Raw genomic sequence first — 21147 nt, forward strand, 5'->3', positions numbered from 1 at the left:
ACAATGAGCAGGGTAATGAGATAGCACAGAAAATAAACCACTGTATAGGCGCTGAATCAACTGGCATTTACCTTAGCCTGTGTCCGAGGAACCCAACTTGTGCACCTCCCTCTCGCTCATTGAGTGCCATGTCTTTTTTGTAATACTGTATTTTCCTTCACACGGGCACCCTAGCATGTCGAGTGAAACCTTTTTCTTTAATGCAGCAGAATTGGCTGAAATTTTGGCGAAAGTGACTGCTTCTAGTGAATTCCTTCAGATTCCACCACAGGAGATAAAAAACCGGGATCTGGAACGGGAAACTAGTAGAGCGGTCAACCTTGAACTTCATAGCATCACCATAGCGGAGTACCTCAAGGTACAACGCATACCTTGGGGCCTTCGGGTCCCTCTCCAACCCACTTTTTTCAAGGACGATAAGGAGTACTGTTCTACTTTTGAACATATCCTCAACAAATGTTCGTTTGATCTTATGATACTGACCTTATCTTACCTGCAAAAAAATTTGGATGCAGTAAATACCCAAATATGTGCAATTGAGAGCCAGTTATCCAATACCATGTCTCAGGACGAATTCCAGGAGCTCAAGACCAGGAATCAGGAAACTCTACGTCAGTACAGAACAAATCTGGAAAAGAAAAAACGGGGCAAATTCCTCCGGGATGTCGAAGATTACCTGCAAAATCGGGTCTACCATTGGCGGGACAGTAAACATTACACGAGGCGCCATACTTCTCAAAGCTCATCGGGGTCGGCCGACAGCCGACCTGGCAATTCTACTACAACCATTGGCAGTTCCTCTTCTTTGTTAGGCTTAGGCCAATCAAGAGGAAGACGCGGCGGGGGGGGGGGCAATGCCGCCGAGGACTCCAGAGGCCATGTCTTGACCAGGTCACAGGTACAACCCCCACCACCCTCCCCCTTGGTAATTAACATATCCTCCAAAAATTTGACTGTACATGAGCTTTCAGTTCTACAAAAGAGTTTATCTTTCTGCCCCTCTTATAAGTTCAACTCTTTTGAGCCTAACATGGACCTTCAACGGTTCTATTGCAATTTACGGCTATGTGCTCATTTTGCCAAACAATTTCCTGACCACACTACTATTCAGGCAACTCCAACATTGCTTCAGCTCCAAGACTTGAATCTTTCATGCCCCCTAAGGATAGTCCGCCCGTTGAGACCTTCATCTCTTTGGTAGAACGTGATGGAAATCAATTTATTTGCAACGTCAATACAGGCAAATTTTATTATCAGGCAAATTTAACTCCAGCAGAAAAGCTTTCCCTAGACCAGCTGTCTGCTGACCAATCTCTTATCATAAAACCTGCAGATAAGGGAGGGCCCACGGTTGTTATGGATAAGGCAAATTATTTGGAGGAAGCTCTAAGACAGCTTAAGCCCCCGTCACACACAGCGATCTTGCTAGCGAGATCGCTGCTGAGTCACAAGTTTTGTGACGCAACAGCGATCTCACTAGCGAGATCGCTGTGTGTGACACCTATCAGCGACCTGCCCCCCTGCCGGGTATCGCTGATCATTGTGGAAAGTCCTGGACATTTTTTGGATCGTAGGTCTTCCGCTGGCCAGCACGCATCTCTGCGTGTGGCAGGCGGGAGACCAGCGAGCTGGAGCTTGTAACCAAGGTAAACAGCGGGTTTCTAAGCACCACGCAGCGCTTAGAAACCCTCTGTGTACCTTAGATACCAGAGCGCTGATGCAGGGAGCTGGTAACCAAGGTAAACAGCATGTTTCTATGTGTCGTACACGCGGCTCCGCTCCGTACGCCTCGTACACGCGGCTCCGCTCCGTACGCCTCGTACACGCGGCTCCGCTCCGTACGCCTCGTACACGCGGCTCCGCTCCGTACGCCTCGTACACGCGGCTCCGCTCCGTACGCCTCGTACACGCGGCTCCGCTCCGTACGCCTCGTACACGCGGCTCCGCTCCGTACGCCTCGTACACGCGGCTCCGCTCCGTACGCCTCATACACGCGGCTCCGCTCCGCACGCCTCGTACACGCGGCTCCGCTCCGCACGCCTCCTACACGCGGCTCCGCACGCCTCGTACACGCGGATCCGCACGCCTCGTACACGCGGCTCTGCTACATTTACCCTGTGAACCCCTCCTGACCCACACATACTTCCCTCATCCAGCACCATGACAACAAGCACAGCAGAGTCCTGCAGACACCAAGAGGCAGGGCTGTGCGCACAGGACCTGTGATGAGGTCACATGAGGGGCGGAGTTAGGGGGTCACAAGATCAGGGGTCTGGACAAATGCTCATGATCATGTGACCCCTGACTCCTCCCCTCCTGTGACCTCATCACAGGTCCTGTGTACAGAGAAGAGAGCAGCCAAGCGACGCTGTGAGTGGCTGCTGGGGGGGAGGTCTCTTGCTAGGGCGAGGATGGGGTGCGTGGGGGGAGGTATGGCGGCTTATCTCACTGCAGTGCGGGACAGAAAAATGCCGGGAGGGTTGGAAACTATAACCACCGTGCACGCAGAGGGCCGGTGGCAGGAACAACAGCCAGGCCAGTGGCCGCATCACCTGGCAAGCGGCGCCGCCCGCGGCCCACAGGACAGTGGCCTAGCGGGAAAATGCCCGGTTGGGCATATTACCAATCCGGGCCTGAGGTTGATCCCATCACGCCCGTCTTCTATATTTTGCCAAAGATACATAAAAGACTGCATAAACCATACACCTGACAAATGCTATTGAGAACTCTGCTAATAGAAGTGGAAAGGAAGAACAAAGACGAAAGAATCTAATTAATAAAAATATTGGAGAAAGAGAAACCAATCACAAACTAAAATGTTTCTATACTAATGCACAAAGCATGGGCAACAAACAAGGAGAATTGGAACTACTAACACAGGAAAAGAAATATGATGTCATTGGAATCACTGAAACTTGGTGGGACGATACACATGATTGGAATACAAGACTAGAAGGATACAACTTATTTGCAAGAAACAGACTTGATAAACGAGGAGGAGGTGTTGCATTGTATGTTAGAAACGCGTATATCTGCACAGAGATTGAAGCTTCAGAGACTGGGAGTTCTGTGGAAACTGTTTGGGTAAGAATACAAGGACAGAACAATGGAAAGGACACCATTGTAGGCATTTACTACAGGCCGCCTGTGCAAGCTGAAGATATGGATGAACTCTTTATGCATCAAATGGCCAAGTTCTCCAAAAAATATGACATAGTTGTCATGGGAGATTTCAACTATCCAGACATTTGTTGGGAATCTCTCTCAGGCAAAACTAACAGGTCAAGGAAATTCTTATCCTCTCTTGCTGACAACTTTATCTTCCAAAAGGTAGGGGAGAAAACAAGGGGAACTGCTACCTTGGATCAAATCCTTATAAGCAGGGAGGAAATGGTTGAGGAGGTAAAAGTGGCTGGAACCCTAGGAGGTAGCGACCATGCTATTTTAGAATTTTGGATAACTAGAGGCGGAAGACCTGTGAAGACTCAGACGTCAAGGTTAGATTTCAGAAAGGCAGATTTTAAGGGATTCAGAAAGATAATTGGAGGGATCCAATGGCTGGATATCCTTAAAGACAAAAATGTCCAGGAAGGATGGGAAATCTTGAAAAATGAAATTCTCAAAGCACAGTAGTTAACAATTCCGAAAAGAGGGAAGAATAGGAAGCATTTAAGGAAACCAGGATGGGTGAACACAGAACTTAAGCACATGCTAAAAAGGAAGAAAAAAATGTTTATAAAATGGAAAGAGGGAGGCATATCTAAAGAAGAATATAATGCTGTCTGCAGAATCTGCAGGGCACAAATCAGATTAGCTAAAGCTGAAAATGAATTGAGGCTTGCAAGAGATGTCAAAAGCAATAATAAAGGATTTTGGGGATATGTCAAAAGTAAAAGAAAAGTCAAAGATGCTATAGGATTTTTACAGGATGAAAATGATGAAATGGTAAGACAGGATGTTGAGAAGGCTGAACTTTTAAATTCCTATTTTGCATCTGTTTTCTCTCAGAAAGGAAATGTAACACCAACTGTTATTCACTGTCCTATTAAGGGAATAGAAGAATCCAGGATATCTATAAACAGAAAGATAGTGAGGAAACACTTAGCTAACCTAAATGAATTCAAGTCTCCAGGTCCAGATGAATTACACCCCAGAGTACTGAAGGAGATAGCAGAAGAAATTTCTGAACCACTCTCCATAATCTTTGAAAATTCTTGGAGAACAGGAGAAGTGCCAGAAGACTGGAGAAGAGCAAATGTTGTTCCTATCTTCAAAAAGGGGAAGAAGGTGGACCCAGGCAACTATAGGCCGGTGAGTCTGACTTCTATACCAGGAAAGATCTTTGAACAAATTATTAAACAACATGTAAGTCAACACCTGGATAAGAATGAATTGATCAAACAGAGTCAGCATGGGTTTGTAACTAATAAGTCATGTCAGACTAACTTAATTTCCTTCTATGACGGTATCACTGATTGGGTGGATCAAGGAAATGCTGTAGATATAGTATATCTTGACTTCAGCAAAGCATTTGACAAAGTCTCTCATACAATCCTTATTGAAAAAATGACTAAGTATGGAATGGACAAGGCAACTGTTAGGTGGATTCATAGCTGGCTTAGTGATCGGACCCAAAGAGTGGTCGTAAATGGCTGCACATCCAGTTGGAAGAATGTCTCAAGTGGGGTACCACAGGGCTCTGTCCTGGGCCCTGTATTGTTCAACATCTTTATCAACGATTTAGATGAAGGAATTGAGGGTAAACTGATTAAATTTGCTGATGACACAAAGCTAGGAGGGATAGCTAATACTAGAGAAGAGAGAGAGAGGATTCAAAAAGATTTAAATAAACTGGAGAAGTGGGCAGTAACTAACAGAATGGTTTTTAACAGGGAGAAATGCAAAGTACTACATCTGGGCAATAAAAATGAAAAAAGCATATATAGAATGGGAGGAATAGGGCTAAGTGACAGCACATGTGAAAAAGACTTGGGTATACTAATAGATCACAGACTGAATATGAGTCAACAGTGTGATGCAGCAGCAAAAAAGGCAAATGCAGTTCTAGGATGTATTAACAGAAGCATACAGTCTAGATCACGTGAAGTCATTATTTCCCTCTACTCCTCTTTGGTCAGACCTCATCTGGAATATTGTGTCCAGTTTTGGGCACCACATTTTAAAAAAGACATCAACAAACTGGAGCAAGTTCAGAAAAGAGCGACCAGAATGGTGACCGGTCTGCAAACCCTGTCTTATGAGGAAAGGTTGCAGGATTTGGGAATGTTTAGTTTGCAAAAGAGAAGACTGAGAGGAGACTTAATTGCTGTCTACAAATATCTAAAGGGCTATCACATTGTAGAAGGATCAACTTTATTCTCATTTGCACAAGGAAAGACTAGAAGCAATGGGATGAAACTGAATGGGAGGAGACACAGATTAGATATTAGAAAAAACTTTTTGACAGAGTGATCAATGAGTGGAACAGGCTGCCACGAGAAGTGGTGAGTTCTCCTTCAATGGAAGTCTTCAAACAGAGGCTGGACAGACATCTGACTGGGATGATTTAGCGAATCCTGCTTTGAGCAGGGGGTTGGACCAGATGGCCCAGGAGGTCCCTTCCAACTCTACGATTCTATGATTTCTATGATTTCTAACCACCGGGCAGGCCAATAGTGTCTCTGACTGACTCCATCCTGTCACCACTCTCCATTGTCCTCGAAAAGATCCTGACACCAGTTGTGAAAAAAAACCAAGTCTTTCCTCTTACACACCAGTGAATTCATCCATTATTGTTTGTACTTTTATTCTGTCACTGCAGTAATCCTAGTACTTAATACGCGGTCAGCCTATCAACTCTCATATTAGTCCCACATACGAGGCTTTGCATGTACCCCTTTTTCTCCACAGGTAATTAATTATTTCAGCTATATCGTGTCCCTGTTCATCCTAGACATTAGGACACTTGTCACATACGACACGTTTATCTGCTATATTGATTCTGGTGCATCTTCGCCTTCTTGAGCCGGCTCCCAGGAGACATCTTCTTTACCTTAATACATCTTGTTACATATTCAGGTGCGAGATGATTGCTCAGAACTCACTATTTCTCATATAACCTCCATTTCTTTACACCCTTGTAACATATTGTGTTCATCTTTTGTGTAAACCTCTTTTCTAATGTTCAAACCTTCCTTTTCAGTACCACGAGTTGCGTACCCATTACAGCATACCCTACAGCATATGGGTTTCCCCATACAGCTCCTTTTTTAGTTATTTCCTCTGATACTCACCTCTTCATCCGATCACCACCTCACACATGGTGTCACACACCATATCATTCCAGAGAACCTCACTGTATTCTTCTAATACTCAGATATACCTGTTTTTTGTCCACCACCATTTTTCCGGAGCACAATACTGTTTTCCTTATTTACCATCATAGCACGGACTTTGTATCACAGCCCATGGAATCCAAGGAATTTCACTGAGCTCACTTGAACCTCAATCTTCGGCATTCGAAACCTAAAAAATAATTCATTTGATCGACTTATATGTATCTGCGATACATATATATGCGATGTTTTCTAGCATCCCGCTATTATTATTTTTGACTTTGTGTATTATCTTGGATGTTAATTGCAATCTTTTTTGCTTTTCTCTTTTAAATGTACTTCAGCTAAATCAACCATGAAAAACTTATTCTGATGAAGGTCTGTTGTTTGACCGAAAACGTTCAATGGAATGTGTTGAATTGGATGCGGTAACAATAAAGGAACTGTGAAATTGCCTTCGTTTTTTGAGTGCCAACTTTTTGATATTTTGTACAGTTGGTTGGATACCCGACTTGTGCACCTCCCTCTCGCTCATTGAGTGCTGTGTCTTTTTTGTAATACTGTTTCAGAGAAGAACATAGTTAACTGGCTGCAGTCGTGCAGCCAGGCACAAATTCATGCTGCCCGTGGATTATCATCATTCTGAGTGTGGAGGACATCATACTGTGTGGGGGAGGAATGTACATTGAGGACATCATTCTGTGTGGGGGAGGAATGTACAGTGAGGACATCGTTCTGTGTGGGGGAGGAATGTACAGTGAGGACATCATACTGTGTGTGTGGGAGTAATGTACATTTAGGACATCATACTGTGTGTGTGGGAGTAATGTACAGTGAGGACATCATACTGTGTGTGTGGGAGTAATGTACAGTGAGGACATCATACTGTGTGGGAGTAATGTACAGTGAGGACATCATACTGTGTGTGGGAGTAATGTACAGTGAGGACATCATACTGTGTGGGAGTAATGTACAGTGAGGACATCATTCTGTGTGGGGGAGGAATGTACAGTGAGGATATCATTCTGTGTGTGGGAGGAATGTACAGTGAGGACATCATACTGTGTGTGGGAGTAATGTACAGTGAGGACATCATTCTGTGTGGGGGAGGAATGTACAGTGAGGATATCATACTGTGTGGGGGAGGAATGTACAGTGAGGACATCATACTGTGTGTGGGAGGAATGTACAGTGAGGACATCATACTGTGTGTGGGAGTAGTTTACAGTGAGGACATCATTCTGTGTGTGGGGGAGGAGTGTACAGTGAGGACATCATTCTGTGTGGGGGAGGAATGTACAGTGAGGACATCATACTGTTTGTGGGAGTAATGTACAGTGAGGACATCATACTGTGTGGGGGAGGAATGTACAGTGAGGACATTGTTCTGTGTGGGCAAGGAATGTACAGTGAGGACATCATACTGTGTGGGGGAGGAATGTACAGTGAGGACATCATACTGTGTGGGGGAGTAATGTACAGTGAGGACATCGTTCTGTGTGGGGGAGGAATGTACAGTGAGGACATCATACTGTGTGGGGGAGGAATGTACAGTGAGGATATCATACTGTGTGTGGGAGTAATGTACAGTGAGGACATCATTCTGTGTGTGGGAGTAATGTACAGTGAGGACATCATTCTGTGGGGGAGGAATGTACAGTGTGGACATCATACTGTGTGGGGGAGTAATGTACAGTGAGGACATCATACTGTGTGGGGGAGTAATGTACAGTGAGGACATCATTCTGTGTGGGGGAGGAATGTACAGTGAGGACATCATACTGTGTGTGTGGGAGTAATGTACTGTGAGGACATCATACTGTGTGTGTGGGAGTAATGTACAGTGAGGACATCATACTGTGTGTGGGAGTAATGTACAGTGAGGACATCATACTGTGTGTGGGAGTAATGTACAGTGAGGACATCATTCTGTGTGGGGGAGGAATATACAGTAAGAACATCATACTGTGTGTGGGAGTAATGTACAGTGAGGACATCATTCTGTGTGTGGGGGAGTAATGTACAGTGAGGACATCATACTGTGTGGGGGAGTAATGTACAGTGAGGACATCATTCTGTGTGGGGGAGGAATGTACAGTGAGGACATCATACTGTGTGTGTGGGAGTAATGTACTGTGAGGACATCATACTGTGTGTGTGGGAGTAATGTACTGTGAGGACATCATACTGTGTGTGTGGGAGTAATGTACAGTGAGGACATCATACTGTGTGTGGGAGTAATGTACAGTGAGGACATCATTCTGTGTGGGGGAGGAATATACAGTAAGAACATCATACTGTGTGTGGGAGTAATGTACAGTGAGGACATCATTCTGTGTGTGGGGGAGGAATGTACAGTGAGGACATCATACTGTGTGGGGGAGTAATGTACAGTGAGGACATCATTCTGTGTGGGGGAGGAATGTACAGTGAGGACATCATACTGTGTGTGTGGGAGTAATGTACTGTGAGGACATCATACTGTGTGTGTGGGAGTAATGTACAGTGAGGACATCATACTGTGTGTGGGAGTAATGTACAGTGAGGACATCATTCTGTGTGGGGGAGGAATGTACAGTGAGGACATCATTCTGTGTGTGGGGGAGGAATGTACAGTGAGGACATCATTCTGTGTGGGGGAGGAATGTACAGTGAGGACATCATACTGTGTGTGTGGGAGTAATGTACAGTGAGGACATCATTCTGTGTGGGGGAGGAGTGTACTGTGAGGACATCATTCTGTGTGGGGGAGGAATGTACAGTGAGGACCTCATACTGTGTGTGTGGGAGTAATGTACAGTGAGGACATCATTCTGTGTGGGGGAGGAGTGTACAATGAGGACATCGTTCTGTGTGGGGGAGGAATGTACAGTGAGGACATCGTTCTGTGTGGGGGGAGTAATGTACAGTGAGGACCTCATACTGTGTGTGTGGGAGTAATGTACAGTGAGGACATCATTCTGTGTGTGGGAGTAATGTACAGTGAGGACATCATTCTGTGTGTGGGGGAGGAGTGTACAGTGAGGACATCATTCTGTGTGGGGGAGGAATGTACAGTGAGGACATCATACTGTTTGTGGGAGTAATGTACAGTGAGGACCTCATACTGTGTGTGTGGGAGTAATGTACAGTGAGGACATCATTCTGTGTGTGGGAGTAATGTACAGTGAGGACATCATTCTGTGTGTGGGGGAGGAGTGTACAGTGAGGACATCATTCTGTGTGGGGGAGGAATGTACAGTGAGGACATCATACTGTTTGTGGGAGTAATGTACAGTGAGGACATCATACTGTGTGGGGGAGGAATGTACAGTGAGGACATTGTTCTGTGTGGGCGAGGAATGTACAGTGAGGACATCATTCTGTGGGGGAGGAATGTACAGTTTGGACATCATAATCTGTGGGGAGAATGTACTTTGGGGACATAGTGTGTGTGTGAAGGGGGGGGGAATGTACTTTGGGGACATCATAGTGTGTGTGAGGGGGGAATGTACAGTGAGAACATCATTCTGTGTGTGGGAGTAATGTACAGTGAGGACATCATACTGTGGGGAGAATGTACTTTGGGGACATAGTGTGTGTGTGGAGGGGGGGGAATGTACTTTGGGGACATCATTGTGTGTGTGTGTGTGTGTGTGTGTGTGTGTGGAATGTACAGTGAGAACATCATTCTGTGTGTGGGAGTAATGTACAGTGAGGACATCATTCTGTGTGGGGGAGGAATGTACAGTGTGGACATCATAATCTGTGGGGAGAATGTACTTTGGGGACATCATAGTGTGTGTGTGGAGGGGGGGAATGTACTTTGGGGACATCATAGTGTGTGTGTGGGGGGGGAATGTACTTTAGGGACATCATAGTGTGTGTGTGTGTGTGGGGGGGAATGTACTTTGGGGACAAAATAATGTGTATGTGTGGGGAATGTACTGTCAGGGCATCATACTGTGTGTGTGGGGTGGGACATTATACTGTGTTAGAGGGCACTGTTGGGACCATGAAAGCTGTATTGCACTGTGTGAGAACACTAATGGACTTGCCTAGGTAAAATATCTGTGTGGCCATAAATATATATAGGACTAGGCAGAACTTAAAGTAAAATATAAATTGTCTCTACGCGTGCCGCAGTATTTTTTTAGATTTTTCAGTTTCCGGCGATCTGAAGGTTATATTAGGCTGCATTTGCTCTTGAATAATGAGAGAATCTGGTCTGGTTTCTGTTGCAGTGGTCACAGATGACTTTGCTCCCCTCCTGGAGATCACAGATGCCACGTGCATCATTCATTACAGTTTTCCTGAAAATGTCGGAGTATTAAGTCTTCGCCTGTTCTCTTTGCTGGATTACATCCAGTGCAAAATTGATCAGGTAAAGCACAACTTAAATGTTTACAAGATGCACAACTTCCCGTCTGCATGCAGTAGCGTAGTACAAGGCACGGCCATTGTGCCCGTGTAAGCAATAAGGAAATATGGGACTAATTCCTTATTGGGACATTAATGCCCCAACCTGTAACACATCCGTTTCACATGAAGCTTGGGATCCCAACCAGCCGTACTCGCATCCCAGGTGACATGACGCTTATGTCCAAATCCAGATTTCGATGGATGATGACGACTATTTGAGAGCCAAATCCGTTTTACTGATGACAGAGAAACATGCAAGCTACGCCATCGATTTACTGCAAAGCTTCCAGCAAGCGCAAGCCAAAGTCCCACCTGAACTCGTAGCCCTCGCTCAGGGATTGTCGCATGCTCAGGAAATCAAGAAGCGAGACCAGAAGCTCTGTCCCCATCTGAAAATCTTGGGATATTGCAAGTAAGTGTGTGTGATCTCCATATTCCTGATCCGATCATTGCTTTCTTCTGTATAACGTCTTTCATCATTTCCTCACCCAGCCAAGATGAGTACGCTTGCCCGCATCTGCATCATATTAACCTTTTACTGGACCTTCATAGTGGAGTAGCCGCCATCCCCGAGATCAATCAGTATATAACAGTAGGTTGCAACTGATCACTGTTAAATCATAAGTCATATCTATGTGAATATATGTGTGTATGTGTGTGTGTATATATATGTGTGTATATATATATATATATATATATATATATATATATATATATATATATATATTACTGTGTGCATATATTACATTTTTTCAGTCACAAATGATGGCACCATGAGAGAGAGGGTATCTCTCCCTGAGCGATCGTTGGGAGACTTTCTGCCATGCCACTGCAACCCGGGATCACATCGGTGGCTAGGTGGAAAAACTGGAAGAGGATGCCTGGGCCTCAGGCGATCGGGTTTTTGCAGACGAGGGAAAATAGGAATTGCCTCTGAAGCAAGACAAAATATGCCCATCATGCCCTCATGACGGAAGGAAATAAGATTCCCAGCAGCCGCGTCACAGCAGCAGTGGGGGTCACTCGGGAAGCACATGGGCAGACCATCACGGTACCAGGAAGGAGGAGTCCATAGTCTCCAGGGAAGACCTTACTGACATCATTCTACCTCCAGATCCGGTACCCATATAAAGCGTCGGAGTGGGGAGTGGTCTACGATAAAGTACAGTACGCTAATGTCTTTTTTGTTTTTCTTCTGCTCTCTCTCTCTGTTGTTGGCAGGATGGAGAGTAGGGGGGTCCCTAGGAAAAGTAGGACTAAATTGAAGAATAGGGAATGCCCCCTTTGTGGACAGCAATTTGGGACGACCTGGACAAAGAGATTACGTCAGGACTGTATAGAGCGAAAAATATCGGAAGAATCCCCTAATTTTTCGGCCAGTCTAAGGTCCTTAATCCGATCTGAAGTTCGTAAGTCGGTTAGCAAGCTGTAGCCCCTAGCAGATTGTGGCAGTATGGGGAAAAAGAGGTCCAGTCCATCCTTTACAACTCCAGACGAGACTACGGTGTCCGAACTAGGAGACTCAGATCAGATAGAGTTTTCCAGTTGAGGGAACTGATAAATTGATAGAAGCAGTACAGTCCACAATGGGGCTAGTGGATGAAAAAACTAAAATGTCAGCTTAGGACCTTAAGTTTGGGGGGCCTACAAAAAAAGAAACACATAACCTTTCCCCTGAATGAACAATTGCAGGGCCTCATTAAAAGAGAATGGGAAAAGCCAGATGGAAAATCACAGGGTCTTATTAAAAGGAAATATCCATTTGATGAGGAAGCATCCTCCTGGGATAAAGCCCTGGAGTTGGATGTGGCAATATCTAAGGTCTCGAGGAAGTTTTCTCTCCCGTTTAAAGATCTGGGATTGTTAAAAGAACCACTGGACAGGAAAACAGTTTCCTTAGAGCAGCTTGGGAATCCTCGGGAGCCGTAAGACCAGCTATTGCAGCCACATGCATGGCTAGATCTTTAAAAGTCTGGCTAGACAACCTCAAGGACCAGCTGGAACAGCGAGTCCCAAGAGAGACCATGCTAGCTGCTGTTCCCACCATTAAAGCAACAGCAGCATTTCTGGCAGATGCTTCGGCGGACTCTGCAAAATTGGCTGCCAGATCAGCGGAACTGACCAATGCAGGTTGTCGAGCGGTCTGGCTAAAGTGCTGGCCAGGGTACATGCAGGCCAAAGTCAAACTCTGTTCTCTCCCTTGCTAAGGAAAATTCTTGTTTGGACCAGCTGTCGATGAGATCCTAGAGAAAGCGGGAGATAAGAAAATAAGAAAGGGTTTCCTAAGCCCTCCTTTCTATCCTTTCGGAGGGTTCGCAGGTCCAAAAGACAGTCATGCAGAGACAGGGATAAACCAGACAAGCAGTCTAGAGGGGGAAAAGGTTTCTACTTCGGGAAACCTGCCCGGGAGACCAAGATAACATCCCAATGACTTTCTTTCCCAGGTGAGAGTGAGGATCTCTTGCTCCTTCCCGACCTGGTAAGGAATTTTTTCCAGTGCGTGGATCCTGCAGATTGTTAGATTGGGCCTAAAATTAAAGTTCCACGCTCCTAGATTGGGCCTAAAATTTAAGTTCCACGCTCCACCACAGAGATATATAGAGGCCACGGTGCAGCCTTCTCAGCAAAAACAGCTGGTACTGGAGAACAAGATGTCATTAATAGAAAAACACGTACTGGAAGATATTCCCCTAGGGGAAAGAAAAAAGGGGTTCTATTACCCCCTATTTCTGATTTAAAAAAAACAGATGGGTCATGGAGAACCATTATAAACTTGAAGGCCCTAAACAAATTATTGATAGTTACCTAATAATAATAATTTTTTTAGTTATAGCGCCAACATATTCCGCAGCACTTCATTCAAGATGGAGTCAGTAAGGACGGTGGTGAAGGTTCTCTTCCCATATTGTTACATGGCGGTCCTGGACCTCAAGGACGCCTATTATCATGTTCCCATCCGCGAGCAAGATGGGAAATTCCTCAGGGTGGTGGTGCAGATACGATCACAAGTTAAGGCACTTCCAGTACAGAGCTCTCCCCTTCGGGCTAGCAATAGGCCCCTGGATATTTACAAAACTGATCTCAGAAGTGACTGCTCATCTACGGGAGAAGGACAATTTTTGTGATAACATATCTGGACGATCTGGACTGGTCAGGATAGTCGTCAGGGACTCTTTAGAGACTCTGGGGTGGCATCTAAACCTACGAAAGTCCAGATTGGAGCCAGTGACAGTACAAATCTTTGTAGGCTTGAAAATAGGCTCAGTGAGACAGGAATGTCACCTCCCAGAGGAAAAAGAAAAGAGAATCAAAGATCTGATCTTATCAATGGCAGATCCAAGAATAACCCTCAGAAGAGCAATGTCACTGTTGGGGTCTTTAACTGCCTGTATGCCGGCAGTCAAATGGGCCCAATTCCATACAAGAGATCGTCAGAGGTGTGTTCTAGAAAATGAACTAGCTTTTGCAGAGTCGCGTAGAAATGAAGTTAACTCTCCCAGAGACAGTTATTCGGTCCCTCAGATGGTTAGATATCTGTCCAAGGCCCCTGATCATGTGACCCCCTGACTCCTTCCCTCCTGTGACCTCATCACAGGTCCTTTGCGCACAGCCCTCAGAGTATGCAGGACTCTGCTGTGCTGGACTGGTTGTCATGGTGCACTGCTGGATGAGGGTAAGTTTATGTGTGGGGTGAGGGGTTTACCGGTTGGATGTAGCAGAGTCGTGTGTATGAGGAGTGGGGAGCCGTGTGTGTACGAAGTGTATTGAGAGGAGCCGTGTGTACGAAGTGTATGGAACGCAGCCTTGTGTGCACTATGTGTACGGAGGGGAACCGTGTGTGTACGAGGTGTGCAGAGCGCAGCCGTGTGTGTACGAGGTAAGCGGAGCCGTGGGTGTACGAGGTAAGCGCAGCCGTGTGTGTACGAGGTGTACGGAGCGGAGCAGTGTGTGTACGAGGTGTACGGAGCGGAGCCGTGTGTGTACGAGGTGAGAGGAGCCGAGTGTATTTGGAGCGCAGCCCTGTGTGTACGAGGTGCACGGAGCGGAGTCGTGTGTGTACGAGGTGTACGGAGCGAAGCCGTGTGTGTACGAGGTGAGCGGAGCCGTGTGTGTGTGTGCGCGCGAGGTGTATGGAGTGGAGCCGTGTGTGTACGAGGTGTACGGAGCTGAGCCGTGTGTGTACGGAGCGGAGCAGTGTGTGTACGAGGTGAGAGGAGCCGAGTGTATTTGGAGCGCAGCCCTATGTGTACGAGGTGCACGGAGCGGAGTCGTGTGTGTACGAGGTGTACGGAGCGAAGCCGTGTGTGTACGAGGTGAGCGGAGCCGTGTGTGTGTGCGAGCGAGGTGTACGGAGTGCAGCCGTGTGTGTACGAGGTGTACGGAGCTGAGCCGTGTGTGTACGAGGTGTACGGAGCTGAGCCGTGTGTGTACGGAGCGGAGTAGTGTGTACGAGGTGAGTGCCGCGTGTACGAGCTGTGCGGAGATGTGTGTATATTTTGGCATTAGGGGTGGGGGCGGCATTTGAAAGTTAGCACCGGGGCCCATAACTTTGTAGTTACGCCACTGTACAGTAGCTTATATAAACCACCAGGGGGGTAATCATTCCCATCCTCTAATGGAAGTAGCGAGACAGATATTTCTACTGGCAGAAAGACATCTCATTATCGGCCCTGCATATTAGAGGAGCAGAAAACATAAGAGCAGACTTCCTAAGCTGCAATCGGCTGAAACAGAGAGAATGGTCCCTGAAGGACTCTGTATTCAATCAGTGGGGACGTCCCCTCTTTGCCTCAAAGGACAAAAAGAAAGTCCTAAAGTTCTGCTCCTTGAATCCAGCAGACAGGCCTTATATGGTAGATGCTTTCATGATAGAATGGGCACCGGGTCTGCACTGTGCCTTTCCACCGATATGCCTCATCCCGTCAGTTTTGAGGAAGATCAGGGAAGACTGGGCCACAGTGATCCTGATAGCTCAATTTTGGCCAAGGAGGCCTTGGTTTTACTGCCTGAGGGCGATGTCAGTATCGGATCCGTGGGTCCTTCCAGAAGACCAGGATCTATTATCCCAGGGGCCTTTTCTCCATCCTCAGATGTCCGGGCTGCATTTAACAGCTTGGACTTTGAGAGGTGGCTTTTATAGAAGTGATTCTCGGCTCAGTTAATATCCACCCTGCTTAGTAGCAGAAAGACAGTGACCACCAGAATATATGGGAGGACCTGGAGGAAATTCCTATTCTTTGCGAGGGCAGTGTGACAAGGGGAAATTCCATTAGTTTCTATACTGGAGTTTCTTCAGAAGGGACTGGAGCTTGGCCTCACTTTTTACCCTTAAGGTACAAGTTTCAGCCTTGGGGGCCTTATACAATTTTGATCTGGCAATCAATAGATGGGTGGCCAGGTTTATTAGGGCCTGTGGTAGATTTAGCTCAGTTCCATATCCTAGCCCCCCTCCATGGGATCTTAATTTGGTGTTGTCAGCATTGGCAGCAAGCCCTTTCGAACCATAAGCTTCGGTCTCAGAAAAGGTGATCTCATTAAAAACAGCCCTACTGGATAGCTCTCATGCCAGCCCGTAGGGTAAGCAATTTGCAGGCTTTGTCAGCGGACCCTCCTTATACACAGGTCATGGATGATAGGATAGTCTTGAGGATAGACCCAGCTTACCTCTCCCTAAGGTGGTTGCAAAATTTCATAGAGCTCAAGAGATAGTGTTGCCATCCTTCTGTCCTAACCCAACTAACCAGAAGGAGGAAAGACTGCATATTTTAGATGCAAGGAGGTGCCTCCTGCGTTATCTAGCAGTGACAGAACCCTGAGGAAAGCAGAGGGCCCTGTTTGTATCCTTTCAGGGATCAAGGAAGGGCCTTAGAGTATCTAAACAAACTAGAACAAGGTGTGTTATGCTACTTTCACACTAGCGTTTTTTAGCGCTGCACTTCGTGCGCAATAGACTCGCATACAAAAAACACTTCATGCGTTTTGTATGCGTTTGCTTTTTTATGCGCATGCGCTTTAACCAGTTTCTAGCCATGTTAACTCTTAAAACGCATGCAATTTTAAACGTAGGCTTGCGCATGTCCATGCGCACGCCTGCGTTCCCATAGACTGTAATGTTATTTTTTTGCACATTCCGAGCGCAAGAGTGCGCATGCGTTTTTTGAGACAGGTCGGACGGACCAAAAATGCAACAGGTTGCATCCGGTGCGCCTAGGCGCACACTACAATAAAACGCATGCTCACGAAAACGCATACGAACGCGTGCATACTCTAGACCATGCGCGCCCTTGTTAAAGATAGGGAAGCAGGACGCATGCGCATGGACGTGCACGAAGCGCAGCGCTAAAAAACGCTAGTGTGAAACCATCCTTAGAGAGGACATTAAGATAGCCTAAGTCAGTGCAGGTAGGTCCATTCCTGAAGGTCTGAAGGCCCATTCCACGCAAGCTGTGGCGACGTCCTGGGCAGAAAGAACAGATGCCTCCATCGACCAGATTTGTAAGGCGGCCACATGGTCTTCTCCGTCCACCTTCTTCAAACACTATATAGGTTGGACCTGCCTGCCTTCTTTGACCTCACATTTGGGAGAAGGGTGCTGCCGGCTGTGGTCCCTCCCTAAGAATATCAGTCTCTGTAATTCTCTTGTGGTGCCGTCATGGGTGACTGAAAAACACGGGTATTACCTTGTAATGTGTTTTTTCGTAACCCATGACGGCACCCTTATATTCCCTCCCTATTTTGATCACTTCTTTTGTTCGATGAATCTTTGTAGTTAAACACTCCCTTGGGAGTTGGTAATCAGAATTAAATGTTTATATTGATGTATTATTTTGCGTGTACACTAATCCGCGGAGTTCCTCTCATGCTCTGTAAAGCAACTGATGCGTAGAGCGGAGCTGCCCTTTTTATCTTGAAGGTTTCCTGTTCTTGAAGGGTGGATCCCCTCTCTCCCGTGGTGCTGTCATGGGTTGCGAAAAATCACATTAAGTGGTAAGTAATACACGTGTTTGTTTGTTTTTCTTGTATATGCGCGTATTTTACCTTCGGGGACATGGCTGCTAAACTATGTCTTAGGTGTTTTTTTCATTTTTTGCACAGGTCGTTCCTCTCTTTATTGCGGATGCAACTCGATTTCTCGGCCGTGTAGTAACGAAGAACGACCCGTTTTCTAAATTCGCGGCAGAACTCAATGAATATTATCAGTCATCAGTGAATAAAGTACCGGCGCAGAAGGTGGAGCGCAACTACTTGTATGCTATAAGTGATGGCTTGGATTATCACAGGTATTTCACGGACTCAGATACTCGCCACATTAATCCAGCAGAGATGCACACAAATGCAAAGATCGTAAAAGGAAGAAAAGCCCAAAAAGTGTGTGGAAGCATATGACTTGGTATTGTACAGCTCTAACCGTGGAGACACTGTGGATTAGTCACTGTGGGAGACACTGGGACAATATAGCATGAGTGGTTCATTACACCAGGAGAGGTGCTGCCTCAATATTAATGGCAGACTGTTATTTTTCACTTTTTTTTCCTTTACAACAGGGTTCAAGTCCTATCTACAAAAACCATGGACAGCGTCTCCTTTGCGCACGTGCAGTACATAGATGATGGGAAAACCGACGAGATCCCTGTTCACACTTTGTTCCTGCTGCCACCTGCATTTCAGTCTCTCCCGCCACAATTCAGAGAATTTATTGTGTGTAGGTTGAAACCTATTGACAGTGAGGACAAGTGGGACCCGAAAGTGAGTTGTGAAACTTTTTACTATGCACGTGATATAATTTTACAATAATTGGTCCAAACACATTGGACGCCAGAATTTATAGCGTTAGTGCCGCCATGTAGAGCGCTTGATGTTCCCACAGTTTTCCGCTTATTTACTTTTGCATCCTTGGAACCAGGTGTGAACAGTTACATCTTTGCTTTTTCTTAGGTGACAAGAATTATTGCCAGGAGTATCAGAGGAAAACAGCACAGAGCCAAAGTCGTTCTTCATCTTGGAGGAATATACTGGCTGGATCCTATGGTGAGGATTACAGAACTGGGTTTATTTATTCAGTTCTTTGTGGCATGACCGTAGCAGTTCAGATATGTACTGATAAGTACCAGCAGATTGGACAAATGTAAATTAAAAGGAACCTCTCTCCGGAAATCCATGCTGCCCAAACCACAGGCAACATGAATCAGCCTTGCATATTAGGGTATGTGCACACGCTGCGGATTCTGCTGCGGATCCGCAGCGGTTTTGGCTCTGCGGGTCCGCAGCAGATTTTGCTGCGTTGTACAGTACCTTTAATTCCTATGTAAAAAAAGAAAAAATGCAGTGCACATGCGGATTTTTCCGCGCGGTTTTGCTGCGGTTTAAAATCCGCAGCACGTCAATTCTTTTGTGCAGAACCGCTGCGGTTTCACACCTCATCCATTATGAGGTGTAAAACCGCAGGGCAAATACGCAGATAAACCGCAGGACTTTACTACAAAATCTGCAGATCCAAAAAAACTCTGTGTGCATATATACCCTTATACTCTCGCTCTGCAGCTTTCTGAAGAAGAAAAAAAAAAAAAAAAAAAATAAAACCATCAACCAGGTGTGATTCGTCTCAGATGACCAGTTCAAGAAGTTGGTGCCCAGCAGCGTCTCGTTACTCAGATCCTCTAGTCTGGCAGGTCTGTCCCTTTACACACACGGGGAGAGACCTTCCTTTCTGGGGATGCGGGATGGGGAGAAAATGCCGATTTTTCCCTTCACCCATGACAGCACCACCTGAGAGAGGGATCCGCACCGCCAGGACAGGAACCTACTGAGACATAAGGGGTGGCACCTCTCCCCCGCTTCAGTTGGGTTCCTGTCCTGGAAGGAATCCCACTGTGGCGGTGCCTGTCATGGGCGAAGAGAAAGATAAAGACTCAGGCCCGTCCCGGCGCGGGAAGAACAGGTAGCATACCTGTAGCGCCGGCCGTCGGGTCCTGGAAGCGCAGTCCCCGGGGTCCCTGGGGCTCCGGGTTCGTGCGGGCGTGGATGGGATCCCGGTGGCTCCGGGAAGCCCCCACCGCGCCGCCCTCCCCTCGCGCACGCCGCATCTCGATCCCCGTGGTAGGGGAGAGACGCTGGTGTCTTCCGGCCGCTGACGTCAGCGGCGCTTGGAATGCTGGGTGCGCCGGCTGACGTCAGCAGAAGGCGACGGTGTAATGGCGCCGGGTGCGACGCCGGCTTTCTGAAGCGCTGGGCCGGCGGTCGCAGGGGGGAGGGGAGGAAGACGCTCACCAGGCGGAGGCATGCAATTTAAAAGGAGGAAGACAGCTGTAGATCGGCGGTGCAAAATTGAGTCCGAGCAGGAACGTTCAGCGTCCCTGCCTCCCTCACAGCCCTCTGGCAGAAAGCATGGAAGCCATTCAAGCAGCAGTCGCCCCAGCCACAGGTCGGGGCACTCCTCAAGGTCCAAAGAGCGCGGGTCAGGTGCTCCGACGCAGCCTCCAAGTCCGGTACCCTTGATTACGGGTGGTGAGTGATCTTCGTGAATGTTAGCAGTATATTAATAGGGGTTTTCTATTGTATGCTTCACCCTGTAGGAAAGGCCCAGAAAAGCGAGAAGCAAGAAGAACAATAGGGATTGTGCTATATGTAAATCTCCCTAGCAAGAGACTGGCAAAAAAATCTCTGTGCTTCGTGCATTCAGCGGACTATGGCGGAGGAAGCGCCTAGTTTCGTAGCCAATCTAATATCTGCCCTCAGGTCAGAAATGGAAGGCTCAATTAAGTCCTTATTGAAAAAAGGGAAAAAAAGCAGGAAGGATTTCCCTAGTTCCCCCTCAGATTCCGCGTCAGTATCATCTCAGGCGGAAAAATCATCCTCCTCAGACTCCTCAGATAGTGACACAGGGGGTAAGCCATGTTTCCCTGTAGAAGATACCGATGCCCTCCTAAAGGCCATTAGAACCACAATGGGCCTACAGGAAGAAAGGGCGGCTAAAACCCTAGAGGATGTCATGTTTGGGGGGCTTCAGGAGAGGAAAAAACTAACCTTTCCAGTAAACACGAAAATCCAGGCGCTTATTGAGAAAGAGTGGAAAAAGCCTGAAAAATCGGGGGCCCTTCCATCCGCCTCTAAGAGACGATACCCCTTTGAATACAAGGATACGGAGGTATGGGACAAAGTCCCAAAAATAGATGCAGCGGTGTCCAGGTCTTCCAAAAGGTCGGCCCTGCCCTTGGAAGACGCAGGGGTTCTTAGAGACCCGCTGGACAAAAAAGCGGACTCATATTTGAGGCACGCATGGGAAGCGACAGCAGGAGGTCTAAAGCCGGCGATAGTGGGCACCTGCACGGGCACGCTCCCTCATGATCTGGCTGCAGCAGTTAGAAGAGAAGCTGTCGTCAAGGGTCCCAAGAGAGAAGATCTTATCAGACAT

The 21147-nt window shown here is 46.8% G+C and overlaps 1 protein-coding gene across 10 annotated transcripts in view; it reads left to right on the forward strand.

Annotated features, from left to right (window-relative positions):
- TDRD12 (tudor domain containing 12) overlaps positions 1-21147 on the forward strand; it is a 167917-nt gene that overhangs the window by 112200 nt on the left and 34570 nt on the right. For all 10 annotated transcript variants that reach the window (XR_012226999.1, XM_073560834.1, XM_073560838.1 and 7 more), the window contains 6 exons: positions 10559-10698; positions 10928-11148; positions 11229-11328; positions 17832-18016; positions 18281-18482; positions 18672-18764. Coding sequence is in view for 9 of the 10 variants with exons in the window: in XM_073560834.1 (XP_073416935.1) it covers positions 10559-10698; positions 10928-11148; positions 11229-11328; positions 17832-18016; positions 18281-18482; positions 18672-18764 (941 nt within the window). In the remaining variant the exon portion in view is untranslated. The remainder of the gene's footprint in view (positions 1-10558; positions 10699-10927; positions 11149-11228; positions 11329-17831; positions 18017-18280; positions 18483-18671; positions 18765-21147) is intronic.

Source organism: Dendrobates tinctorius, unplaced genomic scaffold, assembly GCF_039654945.1.
Source record: "Dendrobates tinctorius isolate UK_male_01 unplaced genomic scaffold, ASM3965494v1 ptg000307l, whole genome shotgun sequence".
Lineage (NCBI taxonomy): Eukaryota > Metazoa > Chordata > Amphibia > Anura > Dendrobatidae > Dendrobates > Dendrobates tinctorius.